This window comes from Conger conger, chromosome 12 (genome assembly GCF_963514075.1).
Source record: "Conger conger chromosome 12, fConCon1.1, whole genome shotgun sequence".
Taxonomy (NCBI): Eukaryota; Metazoa; Chordata; class Actinopteri; order Anguilliformes; family Congridae; genus Conger; species Conger conger.
Genome location: NC_083771.1, coordinates 6,131,382 through 6,151,532, shown reverse-complemented (window position 1 = coordinate 6,151,532; position 20,151 = coordinate 6,131,382). Strand labels below are relative to the sequence as shown.

The window sequence follows — 20,151 nt, the reverse complement described above, 5'->3', positions numbered from 1 at the left end:
CGGGTAGGTAGAAAGTTGTCTGCAGCAGTACCACAGGAGGCAGAAGCGGTATTAATCAGCCCCGCGGGAGGCAGATAGTAATGAGGAGCGTTACACAGACCTCCCCCGTGGAGCCCACTGCTGCATTCCAGGCCTTTTTCTTCTCAAGACTGGAATGAAATATTCAGGCTAAGTGTCGCATTTACAGACATCTTAGCAGGAATTGCAGTGATAAATGAGGATCTAACGGTCTTATTGCGGAGTATCTTTAATTCAGGACTCCATTATTCACAAGGATAATCTTGCCAGATTGGTGTTTTTTGAGTGCGAGTCAGGGGGAGAGTGGAAAACCCAGCTCTGGATATTTCTGGTAACACATTAGCATTCTCTGTAGCTTAGCAACAGGTCCTTTATGGTCACATGCACACGGAAAAACGGCTCAGAGTCCAAGGTGCAGAAAAACAGTAGGACACGGGCCAGCTTCTCAGGGTCAATTACACAACTTTCATTTAAATATAACACCCATAATCTCCCACCCAAGCACAAAAGGCGCACACACACACACACACACACACACACACACACACACACACACACACACACACACACACACACACATGCATGCACTTACTATACACACACACACAAACTCAAGAGACTATAAGTGTAATAAGGCTAATGTTTGCTCATTTAACCTCCCGTTTGTTCTGCAGCTCCATCTTTCTCTGAACTGGACGATGATACGCTCAGGCCACGAGGACTAACAGAAGAGGTCTGGAAGCACCATAACTCTGTCACTGGTCATGGCTCTCGAGCTGCACCTACAGAGAGGGCCGCGGTCGGGGGTAGGGGATCGAGGGTCGGAGGAAGGGGGCAGACCTTGTGGATGGGGTCAGGGGTAGGCGGTCTTGGGTAGGGGGACAGGGGTTCCGGGTAGGGGGCAGACTGCACCTTGTGGATGGGGTCGGGGTAGGCGGTCGTGGGTAGGGGGACAGGGGTTCCGGGTAGGGGGCAGACTGCACCTTGTGGATGGGGTCAGGGGTTGCGGGTAGGGGGCAGACTGCACCTTGTGGATGGGGTCGGGGTAGGTGGTCGTGGGTAGGGGCACAGGGTTTCCGGGTAGGGGGCAGACTGCACCTTGTGGATGGGGTCGGTCCTCATGTTGCGGCTGGCCAGCGGCTCGTCGAAGGGGAACACCACAGAGTAGTTCTTGGCGTAGGACTCATGGCTGCGCTCGCGGATCCAGCGGTTGTTGTTGGTGAGAGAGTGATGGAACCTCCTGCAGGACAGCCATGACACATCACATCAACACACACACACGCACACACACACACACACACACACGCACACGTAAACGTAAATCTTGCACACACATACGCTCATACACACACACATGCATGCATACAAACATGCATACACAAACAAAAATGCAAACACGTATATATACACACACAAACAAGCAAACATGCATACAGACGCATACACACAGAATCACACACAGTCACTCTTACACACACACACACATATGGTGTCATTGGTCTAATGACACCATAATGAAAGGAGTCTGTATTCTGTACTGAGTAATGTTTGCTATACTTCAGGAAAAGGTGTGTGTGTGTGTGCACGTGTGTGTATGTGTGTGCGTGCCTGGGTGCCTCTGAATAAAAACATGTGCATCTGGTGACCTCGAAATCTTCGCGTACCAGCGTTCCCACAACAAGTCGGATTACCGTGAGAGTGCTTCAAAAACGGGCAGCCAGGTGCCACGACATCTCGGAATACGAATGCAGTCAAATGAGCCGATGATGAATTTTTCATGACGAAGAGCAGCTTCCCCTGGCAGGTGACACATCGCTGTCCCAGAAGAGGCCCGCCACCAGATGTTGTGCTGTGGCCCTGGCCGGTCGCGTGGACCGAGGGCTGTCAGCAGAACCGCCGCCGACGTATCCTCAGTCAGGAGTCACGCAACCGCTCTGTTTAGTCAGGGTGGTTTTTGGTCTGGATTTTTGGCGTGTAGGTGTATCGGCCCTGCCAGATCTATAGCGACACAGCTGCTCACCTCGGCAACTGAACCAAAGGTCCATCAAAGCTGACACCTGGACAAGAGATCTGAGCAGAGAGAAGGAGAGAGGGAATACAATTCCTCTGTCGGAAAGCCTTCATTCCGCTCAACACTTCATTACTCAATCAAATAATTGATTGAGCAATGAATCAGCCTGTAGTCAGCAACCGCCGGGGTAGCCTGTACGTGACTGGGACCCGGAAGGCTTGTGGATCAAGTCCCGGTGTAGCCACGATAAAATCAGCAACCGATGATGAGGTGAGTTAACTGTGTAACGAACTTCTTTCACTGACATCTATCACTTAATAAAAGCAAACCAGCTCGCCCTGCGGCTCTCCAGGACCAGGGGTTGCCGGCCCCGGGTCTCGTCACTCCAGCCTTGGAGAGGAGACTGCGTCCTCAGTCCTGTGACACTGGCAGCCTCAGGACGGGAGACTGAGAGTGCACCAGGCATCGCCACATTGTGCCTTTGAGCAGCAAACACAAACGGCATGCTCACACCGCCTGATTACGATGCTGCGTGTAAAGGCAGACAAGGTCAGAGCGTCCCCGGACACACACACCGATGTCCTTCTGCTCACAGTGTGCCCTGTCACCTGCTGTCCATCGCCATCACACCCCGCTCGAGTGACCGGGCCTGGGGGGGGGGGGGGGGGGGCGCTGCAGCGGAACCCCGCGGTGATAGAGCAGGGTCATGTGACCGCGCTGAGGCGTAGGGTGCCGTAGAGGTGCTGACGGCCTGTCTCTGCCTTCTCTAAACTCACAGGTACAGAGATGTGTGGACACAGCAGCAGCTCAGCAGCAGCGCCGTTGCTGGGTAAATGAGTGGAGGAACGATTGTGGGTATACACACGCACGTACACACACAAACACACGCGCGCACACACACACACACGATCACACACTCACATACATTCAGATCCCTCCTACAGCAGATCAGATAGTGAGTGTGTGCATTATGCAGGACTGTACCTGATGTCATAGCCATACATGTCCTTCTCCGGCCGGCCGTGAATAATCCAGTGAGCCAGCTCCTTCCCACAACCACCTCCCAGCATCATGCCTGCAGGACACAGACACAGACACACACAGACACACACACACACACACACAGACACACACAGACACACAGACACACAGACACACAGACACACACAGACACACACAGACAGACACAGACAGACACAGACAGACACAGACAGACAGACAGACAGACAGACAGACAGACACAGAGACAGAGACAGAGACAGAGACAGACACAGACACACACACACACACACACACAGACACACACAGACACACACACACAGACAGACACACACACATACACACATACACACACAGACACACACAGACACACAGACACACAGACAGACACACACAGACACACAGACACACAGACACACACAGACACACACAGACACACACAGACACACACAGACACACACAGACACACACAGACACACACACACACAGACACACAGACACACAGACACACACACACACACACACACAGCGGGGGAGGGAGAGCACAGAGACCAGAGATGAAATGAGCGATGAAGAGAAAAGAGAGGCAGAAGAGAAGTGAAGTTGAAGTGCAGCCTCGTGAGGCCTGTGTGAGGTTGCCATGAGCGATGGGCGCCTTTAAGGGCCCTCTCTCCTAATTACAGATCTGACCTCAGCCACTGTGAGAGACTCGTTAAAAAGCCACAGTCATACAAGTTCAGTGGACTAATTACTGCTGAAGTGCCCCTATCACACCGCTTTTCTGGAGCTGAAATATCTGGGACTCTCTCAGATCAAGTGAGCCAGCATCTCCTATACGACGTGAGTAAAGTGGTGGGTCTTTCAGAACAGCATTGTTTGTAGGGCAATGTTACAGGTCTTCTCATATCATCATTTACATATTTATTTATTATAAGCAAAACCTCCCCTCAGTTTGGACTGGGGATTAACAGTTATCTCACACATTTTCTCCAGCACTGCAAACTGAGCTGCCCCAGAGATTATGCTCTCAGAAATAAAGTGACAGCGAGGGTACAGTTTTGTTGTTCAAGGATGGGTACAAAGCAAAAATTTACAAATAAATTATATATTGCTGCCTAGGGGTACAATTTTATGTACCTATAACATACAGCCCCAGCTATAAGCATTTGTACCTTTATTTCTGAGAGTAAACACAACACACATTTTAATGTAATTTATTAAGTTATCAAACCCATGTAAAAAACACTAATTGCCCCCTTAATCTAAATAACTGGTTGCACTACCATTAGCAGCAATAACCGCAATCGAACACTTCCAATAATTTGACATGTTGGTCTCATCTGCGCCGCTTGGCTACATTAGCCGGTGTGGCACGGTGCCGACCACTCAATCGGTCCCCGTGGAAACGGGCGCGCTCCGAAACGAGCCCCTCTGAGGGCGAGGGGCTGAGGGGGGACGGGGCGACGGACGGCGGCGCCGGGAGGAGAGGACGTGTCGAGCGTGCCGCTGCATACTGATGCTCCCCTCACGCCGAGCGGCACCAGGGACTCACGTCCAGGGGGAGGCCCACGCGTCAGCGCAGGAGGGCTGCTGGGAGCTGTAGTCCAGGCCGACAGGTTATGAAGTGCACTCTGAAGGAGCTTGGCACTTCATCTCCCATTAGAACCTCCAGAACGCTGATAAAAGTCAAAAAGCTACAGAAGGGGGCAGGCAGGACTAACATGCCTCAGGCGGTCATGGAATATGGACATCCTTTTCTTTATAAATATTCATAATTATCCATAACGGAAGGCTGTATATTTACTGTATACGAGGTTACCATTTACACATGTGATTTGGGCGGCATATCATACAGCCTATTATTTTACCATAGAACACACTGCCTGTTTATTTTCTACTGAGATTAGAACAAAGGGATAAAATATGGCTAAATGATAAATAATAAAAATAAGCTGAGTATAATTTTGTCTGCATCTTTAATACAGATACATAGGCAACATTACCATCCTGGGTGATATGAATGCAAACAGAGCGGTGTTCAGTAGCTGCAGCCTGCCCGGGTCATGTGACCCAGAACAGCTATCAGCAGGTTTGGGCCTGAAGGTGACAGTGAGGTGAGGTCATGTGACCTCTGCCTTAGGGACAGCGAGGGCAAGGCCACGTCAGCGGAACCCTAGAAGAGTGTTCCGCGGCTAGCTCTGCCCTTGAGAACGCTCTCGGTTTTCCGGGTATCAAACAGAATCGCTCCCCCACCACAGAGTAGCACTGCGGGAGAGGAGAATAGAGAGCTTTGATACCCAAGCTGAGACAGCGCTGTGTTTTTACTGACAGCTTTCTCGCTTTTTTTCCCCTCAATGAAAACTCAAACTCACGCTGAGAACAGCTGAGGGAACAGCGTGACACCACCAGGGTGCTGAGCGGAGGTTAGCAGAGAGGACATGGCACGTGCGATATCGCCGGAGTACCGTTGAGTACAGGGATGACGCTTTAGTCAATCGTTTTAGTAAATATCCGGGGGTATAAATGGACACCTAGTAAAGTGCAAACTACCCAAGGCTCCCTATATAATTACGTCTCTTAGACTAATAAATTATTCAAGCAACGGCGTATATATACCGTCACACATTACATTACCGCACAGTGGCACTCAAGGGAGTAATGGTGCAGCGCGATGATATTTAATAAATGTAGACAGGGTTTAAGCGTACGTATTGCGCAGGGCGGTCCAGCGGCGAGACCGAGACCAGGCCATGCACGCTGGTCTCCCCGGGCGAGTAGCGCACTCGGAGGGGAACAGAGACCTCAATTATGGATGAGCTGCCTCTTAGTACCCATGTCTGTGCCGGGCCTGGTGCTGGAGAAGTGGCCGGACAGACTGCGAGAGCCATTACCTCACGCCCCGGCACCTGCTCTCCGCCTCGCTCATACCCACGGTTCTCACCGCCGTCCTGCGTTCGTCTTTGACCTCTCCCCTGCTACGGACACCCTGCGCCCCCAACGGCGCTGCTTCCCCCCCACCCCCCGTCCGCTAGACGCCCACGCGCTTACCTGCACTGTTGAAGCCGCAGCCCAGGAAGTAGCCCCTGACCTCGGGAGCTTCGCCCATTAAGGGCTTATGGTCGGCTGTGAAGGATTCTGGGAGAAACAAAAAAACAGAAACAGTCGCAACCAGCGAGTCAGTGGTCTCTGAGCCTGGTTCTGGGCAGCTACTGGGTCTACTGGTTTTCACCTTAAAATTAGCACCCCGTTGAGAACCAGGTAACCAGGTGAGGTGAGTTAACTGTGTAATCCACTGCTCTAATTGATTAATTAAGTGCAGAGTGACAACAAAAACCAGCAGACCCTGTAGTTCTCCAAGACCAGGGTTGGAGACCACTGCAGTAAGTCATATTCCAGTAAGATTAAAATAAAACCAATAGCATTAACCAAAGTGTTGATAAAGTCAACCTTTCCCCACACACACAGATTTAAGTATATTTATTTTATTTCCACTTAGCAGGCAGTCTTGCTGGATGCAGGTGAGAACATGACGCTGAAAGCAGAAGGCTTTGACGCAAACGATGAGGAAAGAGCAGGCAGATGGATACTGAACACACCTTTGCCATTATTCCACATGAGAGAAAATTACTGGAGCATCTCCACCCAGATAAGAAAGGAATGGCACAGTGCAGGGGCCATCTTTTATTCATCTGTCCTTAAGTGCAGTGCAGGCTGGGACATCTCTGCCTGCCTGACTGCCCTCTACTGCTTGCGTCCAGGTCACCTCTAAACCCCCTCTTACTGGCAGCACTGAGAGCCAGCTGCCATTTACTCGACTATCGAGGAGCAGGGCCCAATAAACATTTACATTTTTACATTTAATGGCATCCGGCAGATGCCCTTATCCAGAGCGACGTACAGTTGATTAGACTAAGCAGGAGACAATCCTCCTCTGGAGCAATGCAGGGTTAAGGGCCTTGCTCAAGGGCCCAACGGCTGTGCGGATCTTATTGTGGCTACACCGGGGATCGAACTCCCAGTCTTGTACCTTAACCATTACGCTACAGGCCGCCCACATCTCCTGAGGGGCAAAGCCAAATAAACACCCATATCCCCTGAGGGGCAAAGCCCAATAAACACCCACATCCACTAGAATGGGGGTGAGAGGTCCACACCAATGTATTTATGGAGCAATGGAGGCTCCCTAGTCAGGCTCTGAAACTCATCAGGGCATACCAGACCTGCGTCAAATACCTAATCGATTTGGATTCAAACTTTTCTGTGCTCGATTAATCTTGCCTGGTGCAATTGAGCCAACCAAGAGGACCAGAACATGGGATTTGTACTTCATTATTTCATAGCTTCCAATACACCAGACAAGTTCAGGTAAGTAAAGTGACTCTGAGCTGGAGGAGCTAGAGGTCTCTCAAGGCTTTCCACTCTGTGCATGTGTGTGGGAGGCTAAAGGTGAAGCCCCCTACAGTACAGAAATATTATTTATAGAATTGAGACCACAGGGTGTGTAAATATAGACATGGTTGGGTGCACAAACCACATGTAGATAAATGTGGCAATAAAAAAGAAAACATATTTAAGGATCAAATTAAAAATTCTGAAAAAAGACTGGAACCTAGCCAAGACCAGCTATATATGGCAAACAACCATGAAAGACAACACTACCAGCTGTTTTTATTAAGCTGTTCCACTTGCAATTTTAAATTAAGCCTCATATTTTTACCAGAGCAGCTAAACAAATTCTTAATCTTTTGCTTCTGTCCGGCGTACAGACAGTAGGAACAGATTAAAACAGAATTAGAATTCACAGGGAATAGCCGTTTTCCGTTGCCGTGTATGTTCGTACAGTAGCGTGAATTACAGAAAGGACATTGTTCGTCCACCCTGGCTCCTGAAGGTGAGACTGCAAAGACTCATGGGGGATTTGTAAACAGATTGATATTCACACACTGCTCATAAACTTCTCGCCAGAGCAATTAACACAATAAACTTTGAGGTAATAAACTCCAAGGTGTTTAGCCAAGGCATAATTTAAATACGAGTACAGCGAGTTGCTACAGGTCAATTAAAATGGATAAACTACTGCCAGACTCGCATAATGTGCAGGCTAGGCCGAGTTTCAAACGACGGCTCACTTTAAATCAAAGGGCCTGACGGTCATCAATAAGTGCCTCGGCTTCTCAGATGCATGACAACTAAGGGGAAGGTTGTTACCTACTGTCCTTCAAAAAGAGACGGCGCACCTGGCATGGTTCAAAATAGCCATCTGGAATGCAGCTGCTTCATGGACCGGGTCAAACCGGGACAAACCGGATACCAACTGCACGAGGCGCAACTAGACCTGAAACTAGGCCAAATAGAGGCATGAAGAGACCGCCTCACAGCCTGCAGTGGAGATGACCGCAGGGCTCACTATCACATGGCTGAATCACAACACCATCAGGCCCAATGAGGGGCAAAGCCCAATAAACACCCACATCCACTGAGGGGCAAAGCTACTTTAACTCAACTTTCTTACTCTCTTTTGAACTCATTTTAACCACACTCTCAGAAAGAAAGTTATTGTCACTGAGGTGGTACCCTATATAGGTACATAATATTGTACCCATAGCCAGCAAAATACAATTCCTTGGTATCTTTTTTGCCTGGAAAAGGTACTCAATAGTACCCAATGAGAACATGATTGTACTTCCAGGTTACATTTGGGACATTTGTGCCATGAGGCACAAAAATATACAGACACAGTGCCTTTATTTCTGAGAGTGCATTGAGTTGCATTGAGCAGTAGATCATGCAGTGTAGGAACAGACAGTCGAGTACCTGGCCCGCACACGGTGGACTTGATGCCGGTCTGCTCCAGGGCAGGCACGCGGTTGACGGCCCCCTCGATGTGCTGCATGAACACGTCCCAGTCCAGGTCGAACAGACTGAAGGCAAACTTTTCAGACACCTGGAGAATTGATCAAATATGATGTCATCACAGTGCGCCTAAGCTCGCTCGCTCACTCACTCACTCACTCACTCACTCACTCACTCACTCACTCACTCACTCACTCACTCACTCACTCACTCACTCACTCACTCACTCACTCACTCACTCACTCACTCACTCACTCACTCACTCACTCACTCACTCACTCACTCACTCACTCACTCACTCACTCACTCACTCACTCACTCACTCACTCACTCACTCACTCACTCACTCACTCACTCACTCACTCACTCACTCACTCACTCACAAACAGTAGTCTCATTAGCATTACTTATCAGACCTGGGTTCAATAGTTATCTGAAATACCCCTAAAGACACCAGTGGCTGGAAAATAATGCCAATTTTCACACAAATATACATTTTCACCAATATTCAAGACACTGTTTCTTTCATTTCATTGTACAGTGTTTCCGTTAATAATACGTTTTGCTGAACATTTCCGGGGAACTACAGTGTTTATCAGCCTCTTAAATGTCAAGGCATTTCAAATATGTATTTGACCCAGTTCTGTCACACATACACAAATCACCATGTATTATTTCTCCACATCTCATGAACATTACATAGACAAACACATACTATTCTTCATACAAAACTCAAACACCCAAACAAAGCACAAACACACAAACCACATGTTAGCATACAAACACAAAAACACAGCTCAGCACAGTCTCAACAACACAGCCCCCAAAATCACAAACACCCAAACTGCAGCTGCATGCACTTTACAGCAGAACTGGCAGCATAAACACTGCAGACGCTTAGGGCCAACCCTGGGCCAGGCAATCACATTTTATCTGGAACAGTATACTCCACTAAACATCCTCATTATAGACTGGTCATACAGTATATTGTATTTTAATAACAAAGGACAGGTAGAGGTGGGCATTACGAACAGTACTAGGCTATTTGTTTATATACCACCTCCAGAACCAACAAAAGTTTAGAAATCCTGCCTGGATGGATATTTTTCGTCTCAAAAACAATAAGTCACAGGGAGAAAGAGGGCGTCTGGTCAGCCTGCTCGTTTAGCACCAGCAGTGCTCACAGGAGTGTTCTTAACTGTGGGTGGAACACGCGCGGGGCCGGCGCTCTCTGGTCAGTTTGAGGGAACAGGAAGCAGAATCGGCTCCACGGGGCCCAGCCGCCGCGAGACCGTGACGGGGGCGCGGCCCGTCTCCCCGGGCGACCGGAGAAACCCGAGCCGGGGCGGGGGGGGGCCCCCTCGCCCCATTAGTCAGCGAGACACCCCGAGGATGCTGACAGCTCATTCAGGGAAATGCTGAATGCATAAAACATTGGAATCGTCAGTGCGGATGCGGCAGACGCACGGGTCAGGTTTAAAAATAAAAGAGTGCGGACTGCAGGTATGTGTGACCTTCTTGCTAACGGAGAGGTTTCGGACGAGCCGGGACGTCGAACAGCGCTTCGATGGGTTATTAAGCACATCACAAGGGCTAAAGACACCCACACTGATGGACTCTCAGCGAGCCAGCTCCTCCCAGATTGGATATGTGCCTCCGCTTTTCAGTGAAACCAATCAAATAATTAGAGAGCACTGAGAAGGCACTTAATGAGGAAAAACACTTATCTACAGCTCATATCCAGACACGAGCATGTATCCATTCTACAGAGCACGGTGCTCAGAAAGAGCGTTCAGACGGCTAGAGGCAGCCTCTGTAGACCCGCATCAGACCTGCATAATCTCCAACAGGACGAGAGAGGCTATAGGGAACACACTGGCAAGAGGGGAGAGTTGGAAAGTCAGCAAGTAAGCAAGCAAGAAGCAAGTAAGCAAGCAGGCAGGCACGCACGCACACACTGCAAAGCCCTGCCTGTCCTGTTGTTAACCCTCTGGAGCATCTGCCTGGGAGGGTGGCTGATGTGAAACAGGCATGCAGGATGATTAGAGGGCAGCTGTAGCAATGACCCAGAGCAGCAGATAAATATTCAATTATCTGCCATGTCATGTGCAATGGAGCTGAGCCCACAGTAAAGACTGTCCTGAAGCATCAACATTATGAACATGAGCACACACACACACACACACATACATACATACATGCATGCATGCACTCACACACACTCACACACACACACACACACACACACACACACACACATACATACATACATGCATGCATGCACTCACACACACACACACACACACACACACACACAAACAAACACATACACACACAGACACACATACATACACGTATGCACTCACACACACACACACACACACACACACAGACACACATACATGCATGCATGCACTCACACACACACACACACACACACACACAAACAAACACATACACACACAGACACACATACATACACGTATGTACTCACACACACACACACACACACACACACACACACACACACGCATGCATGCATACATGCATGCACATACACACACATGCACGCTCACACACACACACACGCACGCATGATGCATACACACATACACAAATGCACCACAATGACACACACATATTAAACAATGAGATCCATCTACAAAAAGCAGAAATGTAGTTGATAAAACACAGACTGAAGGTAAAAACTGAAGTAAAAACACACTTCTCAGACATGGAGCGCAGACACTCACACAATCTTACCTCATCCCAAAAAATAGGATTCGCCTCGTAACCACCCACAGACAGGGCGTCTCCTTGGAGACGAAGGTAGACAGATGCATCGTGGTCCCGGACATTGGGCATGTTCTAGTGAGGAAAAAGGAGACACGCTCAGCATCAGAGCCTGCCTGGCCTACCGCCGGACAGCTTCTCAGCCCCGGCACCTCAACATAACATCAAAACAGCTCTAATTGGGAAGGGACTAGACTAGCATGACAACGCAGGATTCTCCCATCCTCACCACCCTCCAGCCTGGTTGGGCCAGGCAGCGCTGCAGGTTTAAAGAGGATGGTGGTCTGTGCTGAAGCGTGGTGTTAAACTCCATTACTGAGGCCTTCAGGGCTTTTTGTGAAGCAAATGTATGCTTATATATCATTTAAGATGCAAAGTTAAACTGTAAAACTTCAACGTTGCTTCCCTCCAAGGTGAAACAAGTAGAAAGACAACTATCGAACCCCAGAGAGTCCAGTGTACTACCCAGAGGCATACAGACACAAGCATATCACAATAACACACACAGTATAGTCACACACACAATTATGCACATGTATTCACATGCACGCATATTATCTTTCTCCCTCTCCCTCTCTGTCCCTCTCTGTTCCACTCTATTCCTCATGCGCACGTGCACACACACGCACACGCACACTCTTTCTCTCATTCACACACACCGTCACATGGACGCTGTTCTGACAAATCTTCTCTTAATCTTCACTATTAATCTTAATCTTCACACTTGTTGTGTAACTAAAGCACTTGAGACATTTCACCTGCTTGCACTAACCCAATACCATTTATGGATTATTATAATATTATTATGTATTTACAGAAAGCTATAGTCTCCCCCGTGTTGCATAAGGATGTGAAGTACCTTACTGTGATTGGCCGTGATTGGCCCAGTCTCACAATGCACAAAGATCAACACACATACACATGCCGGTAGCCCTCCAAACCGGCTCCTGATCGAATCTGATGTTACAGTGCCCCCTGTCTGTCACCACTGCTGCAGTCTCATGACAGCCAGGAGATGAGTTGGATCTTCTCTCATTTCTTACTTGTGAAGCATTCTGATCTCAGCTAGCAGTGTTTGCAGGGGATTGTGCTGCAGAAATCAGACACCCCACTGCAGACTGTGAGAGGCCCAGGTGCTTTAGTAAATGTGGTTTAACTTACACACCTCGTGCCTGTCACCCAAACTAAACATGTCAACCCAAATTCATCCAGCTGAGATTCAATCTTCCATTTTACTGGAAGATTGAGGCAAATGCTTCCGCTGGCTGATCACCTGGGTGTAGTCTTTTCTCTTCAGTAAACAGAGACGGTGCAGGATGGAGAGAAGGGGCAGTGTTGAGACACACTGAGGTGAAATTTCACCTCGCATTTACCCTGTGTGTTACTCAGTGTCAAATGTCAGTGCCCTTCCCAGCTCTGAAGAGAGACTCGGACTCACCCCATAAAAGCCCTTTTACAGGAGAAGTGTCACTTAGATACAGGACATGAGACCTGCAGTGTTTGCTTCAAATGAGTGAGGGGAACAGCTTTGCATAACAAACTGTGTCCTGCAGAACTGGTTACCTGAATGCCCTCGATCCTCTCCGTCACCACATACGCGTGATGCATGGCTATCAGAGGTACGTTGACACCAGCCATCTTACCCAGCTTCTCCGCCCACACACCTGAGGAATCAGAGCAACCACAGTCAACAGCCTCACACACACCCCAACACGCACTGTGCACACCCTAACACATACCCAAACACACGCTATGTACACCCTAACGCTCACTATAAGACACTGTGAACACTAACACACACCCTAAAACGCACTGCGCACACCCACGCACACCCACACACACCCCAACATACCCTAACACACACTGTGCATACCCCAACACACATTGGCTCTCACACTATGCGCACCTTAACACACACTGGCTCACACACACTGCGTACACCCGCAACCACTTGCAGGTCTTGTAGTAATTTGTGGACAAACTGCTAGGCTAATATTCCTCCTTAAGTATTTTTGCAGTGTTTGTGCAATGCTGCGCACAGCAAAGGAACTTTTCAAATGTAATTCTCTAATGCTCTAAAATGCTGCTTTATCATGTTTATTTTAGTGCACAGTACATGTAACAGCCAGTTTGGTTTGTTTTTTGGGATAAAATAAGTCACAGTAAATGGTTCTCATTGAAAAGCTGCTCGGAAGGTTGATGTGTTCCTCATATTGATTGTGTATGCATCTAGTTTAATTGACTCTAGATTTACCCTGGTACTTCCTGAAAGTGCCCAGAAAAGACAGCTGAAACACCCTTTTATTTCCATTGTTTGTTGGTTTTCTTTTTCTAACCTATTTTTGTATCACACCATCATTGACTGCCCCCTAGTGGAGCCATGCTTATCAGACCAGTAAACAACGGCACTAAAAACACAAATAACCCCCTACTACATCCTCTATTTGCACTGTCATCTTCGGTCAGATTCTTCACGGACAGTCCTACTGAAACACTTTAGAGGCCGGTACAGTTCGCTGACACGTGAGGCTCACCTGCGCAATTGACGACGCACGGCGTTTGAACGGTCCCGTGATCCGTCTCCACCGCCGACACTCTCTTCACTCCCAGGTCATCGGTGTGCACCTGGACCCCAGTCACGGAGCAGTTCTCAATCACCTGAAACGGAGGTCACAACCGAACTGTTACACCACAAAGAATGAGCGCAGGAGTAGCATCAGAAGTATGGTCCGGGATCAGTACCTCCTCGTGAGATAAGCGCATTAACTAAATTAGCATGAAGTACTGAAGCGTTGGTGTTACTGGCGATGGATCAGTAGTTCCAGACTCATTGATACACAGTGCTATAATAACGGCGCTGCAGTCACTAATTTCATCTTGCCAAAGGCTTGCAATAGGTGTCTAGGCAGTGCTAAATTGCTATGTTGGCTAAATCACTGGAATACTCATAACTTTCCGGGAAAAATGAATGGGCTCTACCATGCTGCTCAAAACTAGGTTTTCATGCAAATACAAATTCAAAATGTGTGCCGGTTGAGGATCACCTCCCTCAAAATCGTCAGGAGAGTCTTCCCATTGAGATTTTCATCCGAATAACTACCCTGCTCTTTGTACAATGGCTACTCTTGACAGACTCAATGTATTTGTAGCCCAACGTGGAAATCCAGACCATACTCATCAAGGAATGGTCAAAAATGGCAGTTCTCCCAGCAGAGCCCTGGCTGTACCACAGTACATAAACAGACACTATTTAAATAAATAAATAAATAATATACATACTAATTGTATCAAAATACACTTGAATAACTCCAAAGGCTTCTGGGCCTACCACTGGCCAATCAGATATATGCTGGAGTGATATGGCCTTATCTGCTCTACCTCTATTGCTAAGTCCAAAGTTCTGCATTGCTGATACACTGCGTTTCATCCAGGGACTCAATCATAACCTAAATCCTTGGCACACTCATACAAAACCGACTCTCCACATATAGCCACCTAATCACCCCCTGGGTCGGAATGGCTATGCAGTCCCTGGCATTCCCAGCCACACTGATTCCCGAGGTCATCACGGCAAGAAGAGAACAGAGTCCTCATCAGGTGATATCCACAGGTTGATGTCTGCCCTGCTGAAACAGCTCAAGCTAGTTCTATCAAGCTATGTTCTGAAACAGCTGGTAGCTGGTATTTCAGACTGGTCATAGCTGGATTTGGTAACTGTGTGGGTGTTTTTTCTCTGTTTAATGTCTGTGTTTGTTTTTACTCTGTAAGCAGAGCTCCCCTGTGAAAGGGACCTTGGTCTCAGTGGGACTATCCCTGCTGAAATAAAGGATAAATAAAAATGTTATTTACTGCCAAGCATTTGCTGGCTTCAATCTAATCCACTGCATCCATTGCGCAATTGGGATAAAATACTACACCTGCTGACCAATGGGACACAGGTACAGATGGGGGTCTGTCTACAACCCTACAGTTCCTTGTGTTTTGCAATTTTCACATTTTCTGCAGTTTATTATGTAACCTAATAAACTAAGCAATACATTTCTGCACAAGCCTCTATTTATGATTTTTTAATCAATAACTAACCGAGTTTACAGGGGTTTTTGGCCTGCATTTGCTTACAAATGTGAAATTTAGCCAATTAAAAGTTCAAGTCAGTTCACTTTAGTTGGTAAGTCTAAACACTTAGTTAAAGAATCACTCCATTCATTCATAAATTGCAGGCAGAATGCATGTTCTGTTTCTGGAAGACATAGAAATAATATATTTTGGTTTTACAATGAACAGCAAAACACAGTGCCAGCAAATGTCCCGCGACCTCATGCATACAATTGGCCCGGAATTCATTCTACATTTTACCGTACAACTACTTACTAACTTGTGCATACACTATTCATACAATTACCGTACGGATGAAAATGAATTCCTTTTATTTATGAATCGCATACATCTGTAAAAGTGTGCAGAGGAGAACACGCTTCACGCCTTTGCCCTTATATGTGGCTGAGGGCATCTAATTTTGCTATGTCACTTTCAACTATGCCAAATAAAGTATTTGTAATTATAACAGTAGTAAAACATAATGGCAGAATGTAAAAAAATGTATAACATTAACAGAGGTGCAGGCAAGAGGGCGACTTTTCCATCAATAGTATTGCATCAAACAAAACTAAATGTCTTCCTGGCATTCTATTCTGGACAATGCTATTGTACACACTCCACACACGCTGAAGCCATGTGACTTTCTCCCCAACTTAAAATCATAAAACTATTTAGGTCACAGTGTCTGGGAACTTTAACCCCATTTTACCCCGGAACCCTGTGATCCAACTTCCTTATGCTCTCCTTTCACTTATTACAAGTGCAAGTTGGCCAAGTTAATGAATAATTTAATACTCAATACCATTAATACTGAAGGCTCAACTTATCGTACTGCCACAAAGAAGCTGACACAGCACTTCTGGCCCAGCAGCAAAAATATTGCTCCGATAAGGCCTGGCTACAGGCAGACTACGCTATGCTGAGACTTTCAAATCATCTGACCGAATCCAATCAAATGTGCGAATGCGTTTGCAGATCACTTTGTCAGAATCGAAAGTGGCCCGGCCAGATTCGGGGGAAAGAATCGGCAGCGAAGCAGAAACGGAATCGGTAAAGGAAACGTGGATCGTTTACCGTGGCGCCGCGGGCAGTGGCAGCCCTGGCCAGGGTGGTACACGTGCCGGCGGGGTCCATGGTGCCGTCTTTGGGGACGTAGAGTGTGCCGTACAGGTCGTCCACGTTCATCAGCGGGTACAAGTCCTTGGTCTCCGCGGGTGTCAGGACGTGGGACTCGATGCCATACACCTTCCCCAGCTGCAGGAAAAGGGCAAACAAGGACATAACCAGTTCTGTGTGATGTGGAAAAACACCAGGAAATGGTAAATAACATAATCACCATTTCTGTGATGTGAAACAGGCAGGAAATGTCATCAGAAACATTACATTACAATGATTGGGCAGACGCTCTTATCCAGAGCAAATCATATGAATGACTGAATGACTTTAGTGAGTCAGTGAAAACCTGTCTGATTTGCGCTGAGAGCACTACAGCTACTCTCTACCTGCATGAGTAATGCAATATACATATAGCCCTATGATTCAGTGCCTCAGAATCACCTGTGACCTACTGTCATCACAATTACATATGGTTCAACCAGCTACTATCCACTCACACTCACTCTCACACTCACACTCACACTCACACGTCAAAGCAGGCCGGTTAATTTATCACGCACCGACATAAGGCGTTTGTACTCATCCAGCCTCTGCTTGTTGGAGGCGATGAAGAGGCCTCCATTTTGGATCCAGCCCGTGTGCAGGCCGGTTTCCTGCTCCAGGTCGGTGCTGACCACCTGCCGGGTGTGGGCCAGCAGCTCCACCTCCACATCGCTGGGCCGCAGCTGCCACAGCAGACCTGGTGGAGGAAGGGTCAGGAACTCACCCACACGCACGTGACGACACCACCCATACACTCAGGCTTTTTCCCCACACTGCGTCTGACTACTCCAAAGTGCAGGGAAGTGCGGAATGGTGGTATTAAAAACTGACCTTTTTTTCCCAATAATGCGCCAACCTCAAAAAAAAAAAATATATAATAATAAAGGCGCCATATAAATGCTAACCATTTACCATTTAACATTTACCATCAGTAGGATAGAGCAAAATGATATACCCTTGGGTTAAACTGGTAGAAGCACTGTACTAACAGCATTGTAATAGTCAAAACAGAAAAACGAGCGCAGAAGCAGGGCAGGATTTCACACAGAGAGGCCCTGCGACTTAGTCGCTTCACCCTGCCGCTCTCAGTACCCGCGGTGTGCCAGGTAGTGCCCGCCGTCAGCCGGTCCCGCTCCAGGAGCACCACGTTGGTCATGCCCATCTTGGCCAGGTGGTAGACGGTCTGGCAGCCCAGGCTTCCCCCGCCGATCACCACGCACTCGGCGGACTTGGGCAGGGGCTTGGTGGGCCCGCTGAGCGGCCCCTCCTGCTTCAGGACCTTCTCGTAGGGCACGCTCTTCTCAGCGGTGGGCTCCGGGGAGCTGCTGTAGCAGCGAGACGCAGCACGGCAGAGGGGCGGCAGGGCCACTCGACACCTGCCCACCTTCCACACCAATGTCCCCAGGAAGGCCATGTCCCCTGTCCCCCCAAAAGACACAACATCAACGGCATCGGGTGAGTTCAGCACAACATCAACGGCATCGGGTGAGTTCAGCACAACACAACATCAATGTCATCAGGTGAGTTCAGCACAACACAACATCAACGGCATGGAGTGAGTTCAGCACAACACAACATCAATGTCATCAGGTGAGTTCAGCACAACACAACATCAACGTCATCAGGTGAATTCAACACAACATCAACGTCATCAGGTGAATTCAACACAACACCAATGTCAGCCTTTCTCTGAAAGAAGATGTCATAATTACAGTACTGTGGTCTGTTCTGACCTTGGCTTTTGAAGTCCTTTAGCACCCAGAGCTAAGAGCAGGGAAAATGCTGTCTCTCTGGACCATCAAGATACACAGAGCAGTCCTGAAACCCCGGCAAGCCTAGATGTGTACAAACCAAACAGCAAATTTATAGCTAGCCACTTCCAAGAAGAGCCTAACTGCTATTTCTTAATCCAAGAAAAAAAACCGACCACAGTACTACAATACTGCTACAATGAAGAACACGTTTACGTGTATACTGGAAAAAAAGCCTCAAATATGAAACCACGTCAGAGGTGCAAGTGCATATTGATCGCCGTGTCACATTCCACAAACCTGCAGCTCCAGAATACCGCCAATAATTCAGTGTTTCGCTGGTAGCTGCTGTTGCAACGTGGCCATTTTTTGCACGTGCAGCTTGCAAACTTTAAAATGCAATGGGTGAGAGCTACGATTTAGCTAAAGAGAATTCCCACAGCCCTCATCATCTTGCCTGTGTATTACATCACGCAGAGGTGCCCATGTCTAATGTCTAACTACTTATTACGCTTACACGTCAAACGGCACTGCGTAAAATGAATATAAATACTATAGCTTAACGAGAAATAAGAGTGTTCTATTTCCATCTCACGCTTCTACTTGCAAGTCTCGTCCAATCATTACGACAACAAATTTGCCACACAACGTTCCGCGTCCGGGTTGAACAGAAAATAGAATTTGTCATAAATACAGCACGAATATTGTTTTGCCATTTAAACTGAAGACATAGATTTATTTTTGACAACGCTATTTACCCTCATGTAAATGTAACAAAAGTTTTGCCGATGAAACTGAACTTACTAAAATAAGCAGTCCATACACGTCAATATTGCAGAGTAAAACGTCAGCAGGATTTTAAACATGCACTGCAATAGGCTACAAGAGGCTTAGTCTACCGTTTTCCTGTAGTTATCCTTACTGGTTGCAGGTTATCTTCGATGTTTCAAAAAGGAAACACTCTATTGAAGATGCGGAAGAAAATGTAATCCACAGTCAGACATGCGCTCAAAAATGGCTGTGTCGCGTGTTCGACCTGCATTGCACTCTGAAAACAGCTGTTCTGCGAATCAAGTTTTTTGCAACGAGCAGTGGCAAGTAACAAAAAAAACCATATGTCTATAAGTATTCAAAGGCATGCAAATATCACGCACTCTCTAATACTTATCATTCTTGCTCTACCACAAAATATTGGTCTTGTGTAGGCGATGTTTATTTTATACAGCCTTTATCTTTATTGGTTTTGTTTAACAAGTTTCGACCCCAAATAAATCCAGCAAATATAAATCTACGGTAGTATGCTGGAAGCGAAATAAACTACTATTAGGTCAATGATAAGTTTAAACTGCCGGAGGGTCCACAAAGTACTGAAAACAAGCGTGTGATGAATAGCCTGCTGGTGCCGGTTTTCAAAATACATTTCTAATTTGAGTGTTATATTGGGTGATTCAAATGGATAATATTTATAAA

General features: G+C 47.4%; 1 protein-coding gene across 6 annotated transcripts in view; it reads right to left on the bottom strand.

The window, feature by feature from the left end:
• The window catches only part of sardh (sarcosine dehydrogenase), a 50,113-nt gene extending 30,391 nt beyond the window's left edge, over positions 1-19,722 (bottom strand). The window contains exons 1-12 of one of the 6 annotated variants that reach the window (XM_061263633.1): positions 19,581-19,722; positions 18,664-18,765; positions 18,023-18,349; positions 17,449-17,627; positions 16,847-17,026; positions 14,209-14,332; positions 13,238-13,338; positions 11,645-11,749; positions 8,843-8,972; positions 6,077-6,163; positions 3,014-3,104; positions 1,117-1,258 (exon numbers count right to left, since the gene is read on the bottom strand). In XM_061263633.1, the coding sequence (XP_061119617.1) occupies positions 1,117-1,258; positions 3,014-3,104; positions 6,077-6,163; positions 8,843-8,972; positions 11,645-11,749; positions 13,238-13,338; positions 14,209-14,332; positions 16,847-17,026; positions 17,449-17,627; positions 18,023-18,344 (1,461 nt within the window). In that variant the 5' untranslated portion in view covers positions 18,345-18,349; positions 18,664-18,765; positions 19,581-19,722. Of the gene's footprint in view, positions 1-1,116; positions 1,259-3,013; positions 3,105-6,076; positions 6,164-8,842; positions 8,973-11,644; positions 11,750-13,237; positions 13,339-14,208; positions 14,333-16,846; positions 17,027-17,448; positions 17,628-18,022; positions 18,350-18,663; positions 18,766-18,981; positions 19,286-19,485 lie in introns of those variants that run through there. The other 5 variants (XM_061263632.1, XM_061263634.1, XM_061263636.1 and 2 more) reach the window with 5 other exon arrangements.
• Between the last annotated feature and the right edge of the window lie 429 nt (positions 19,723-20,151).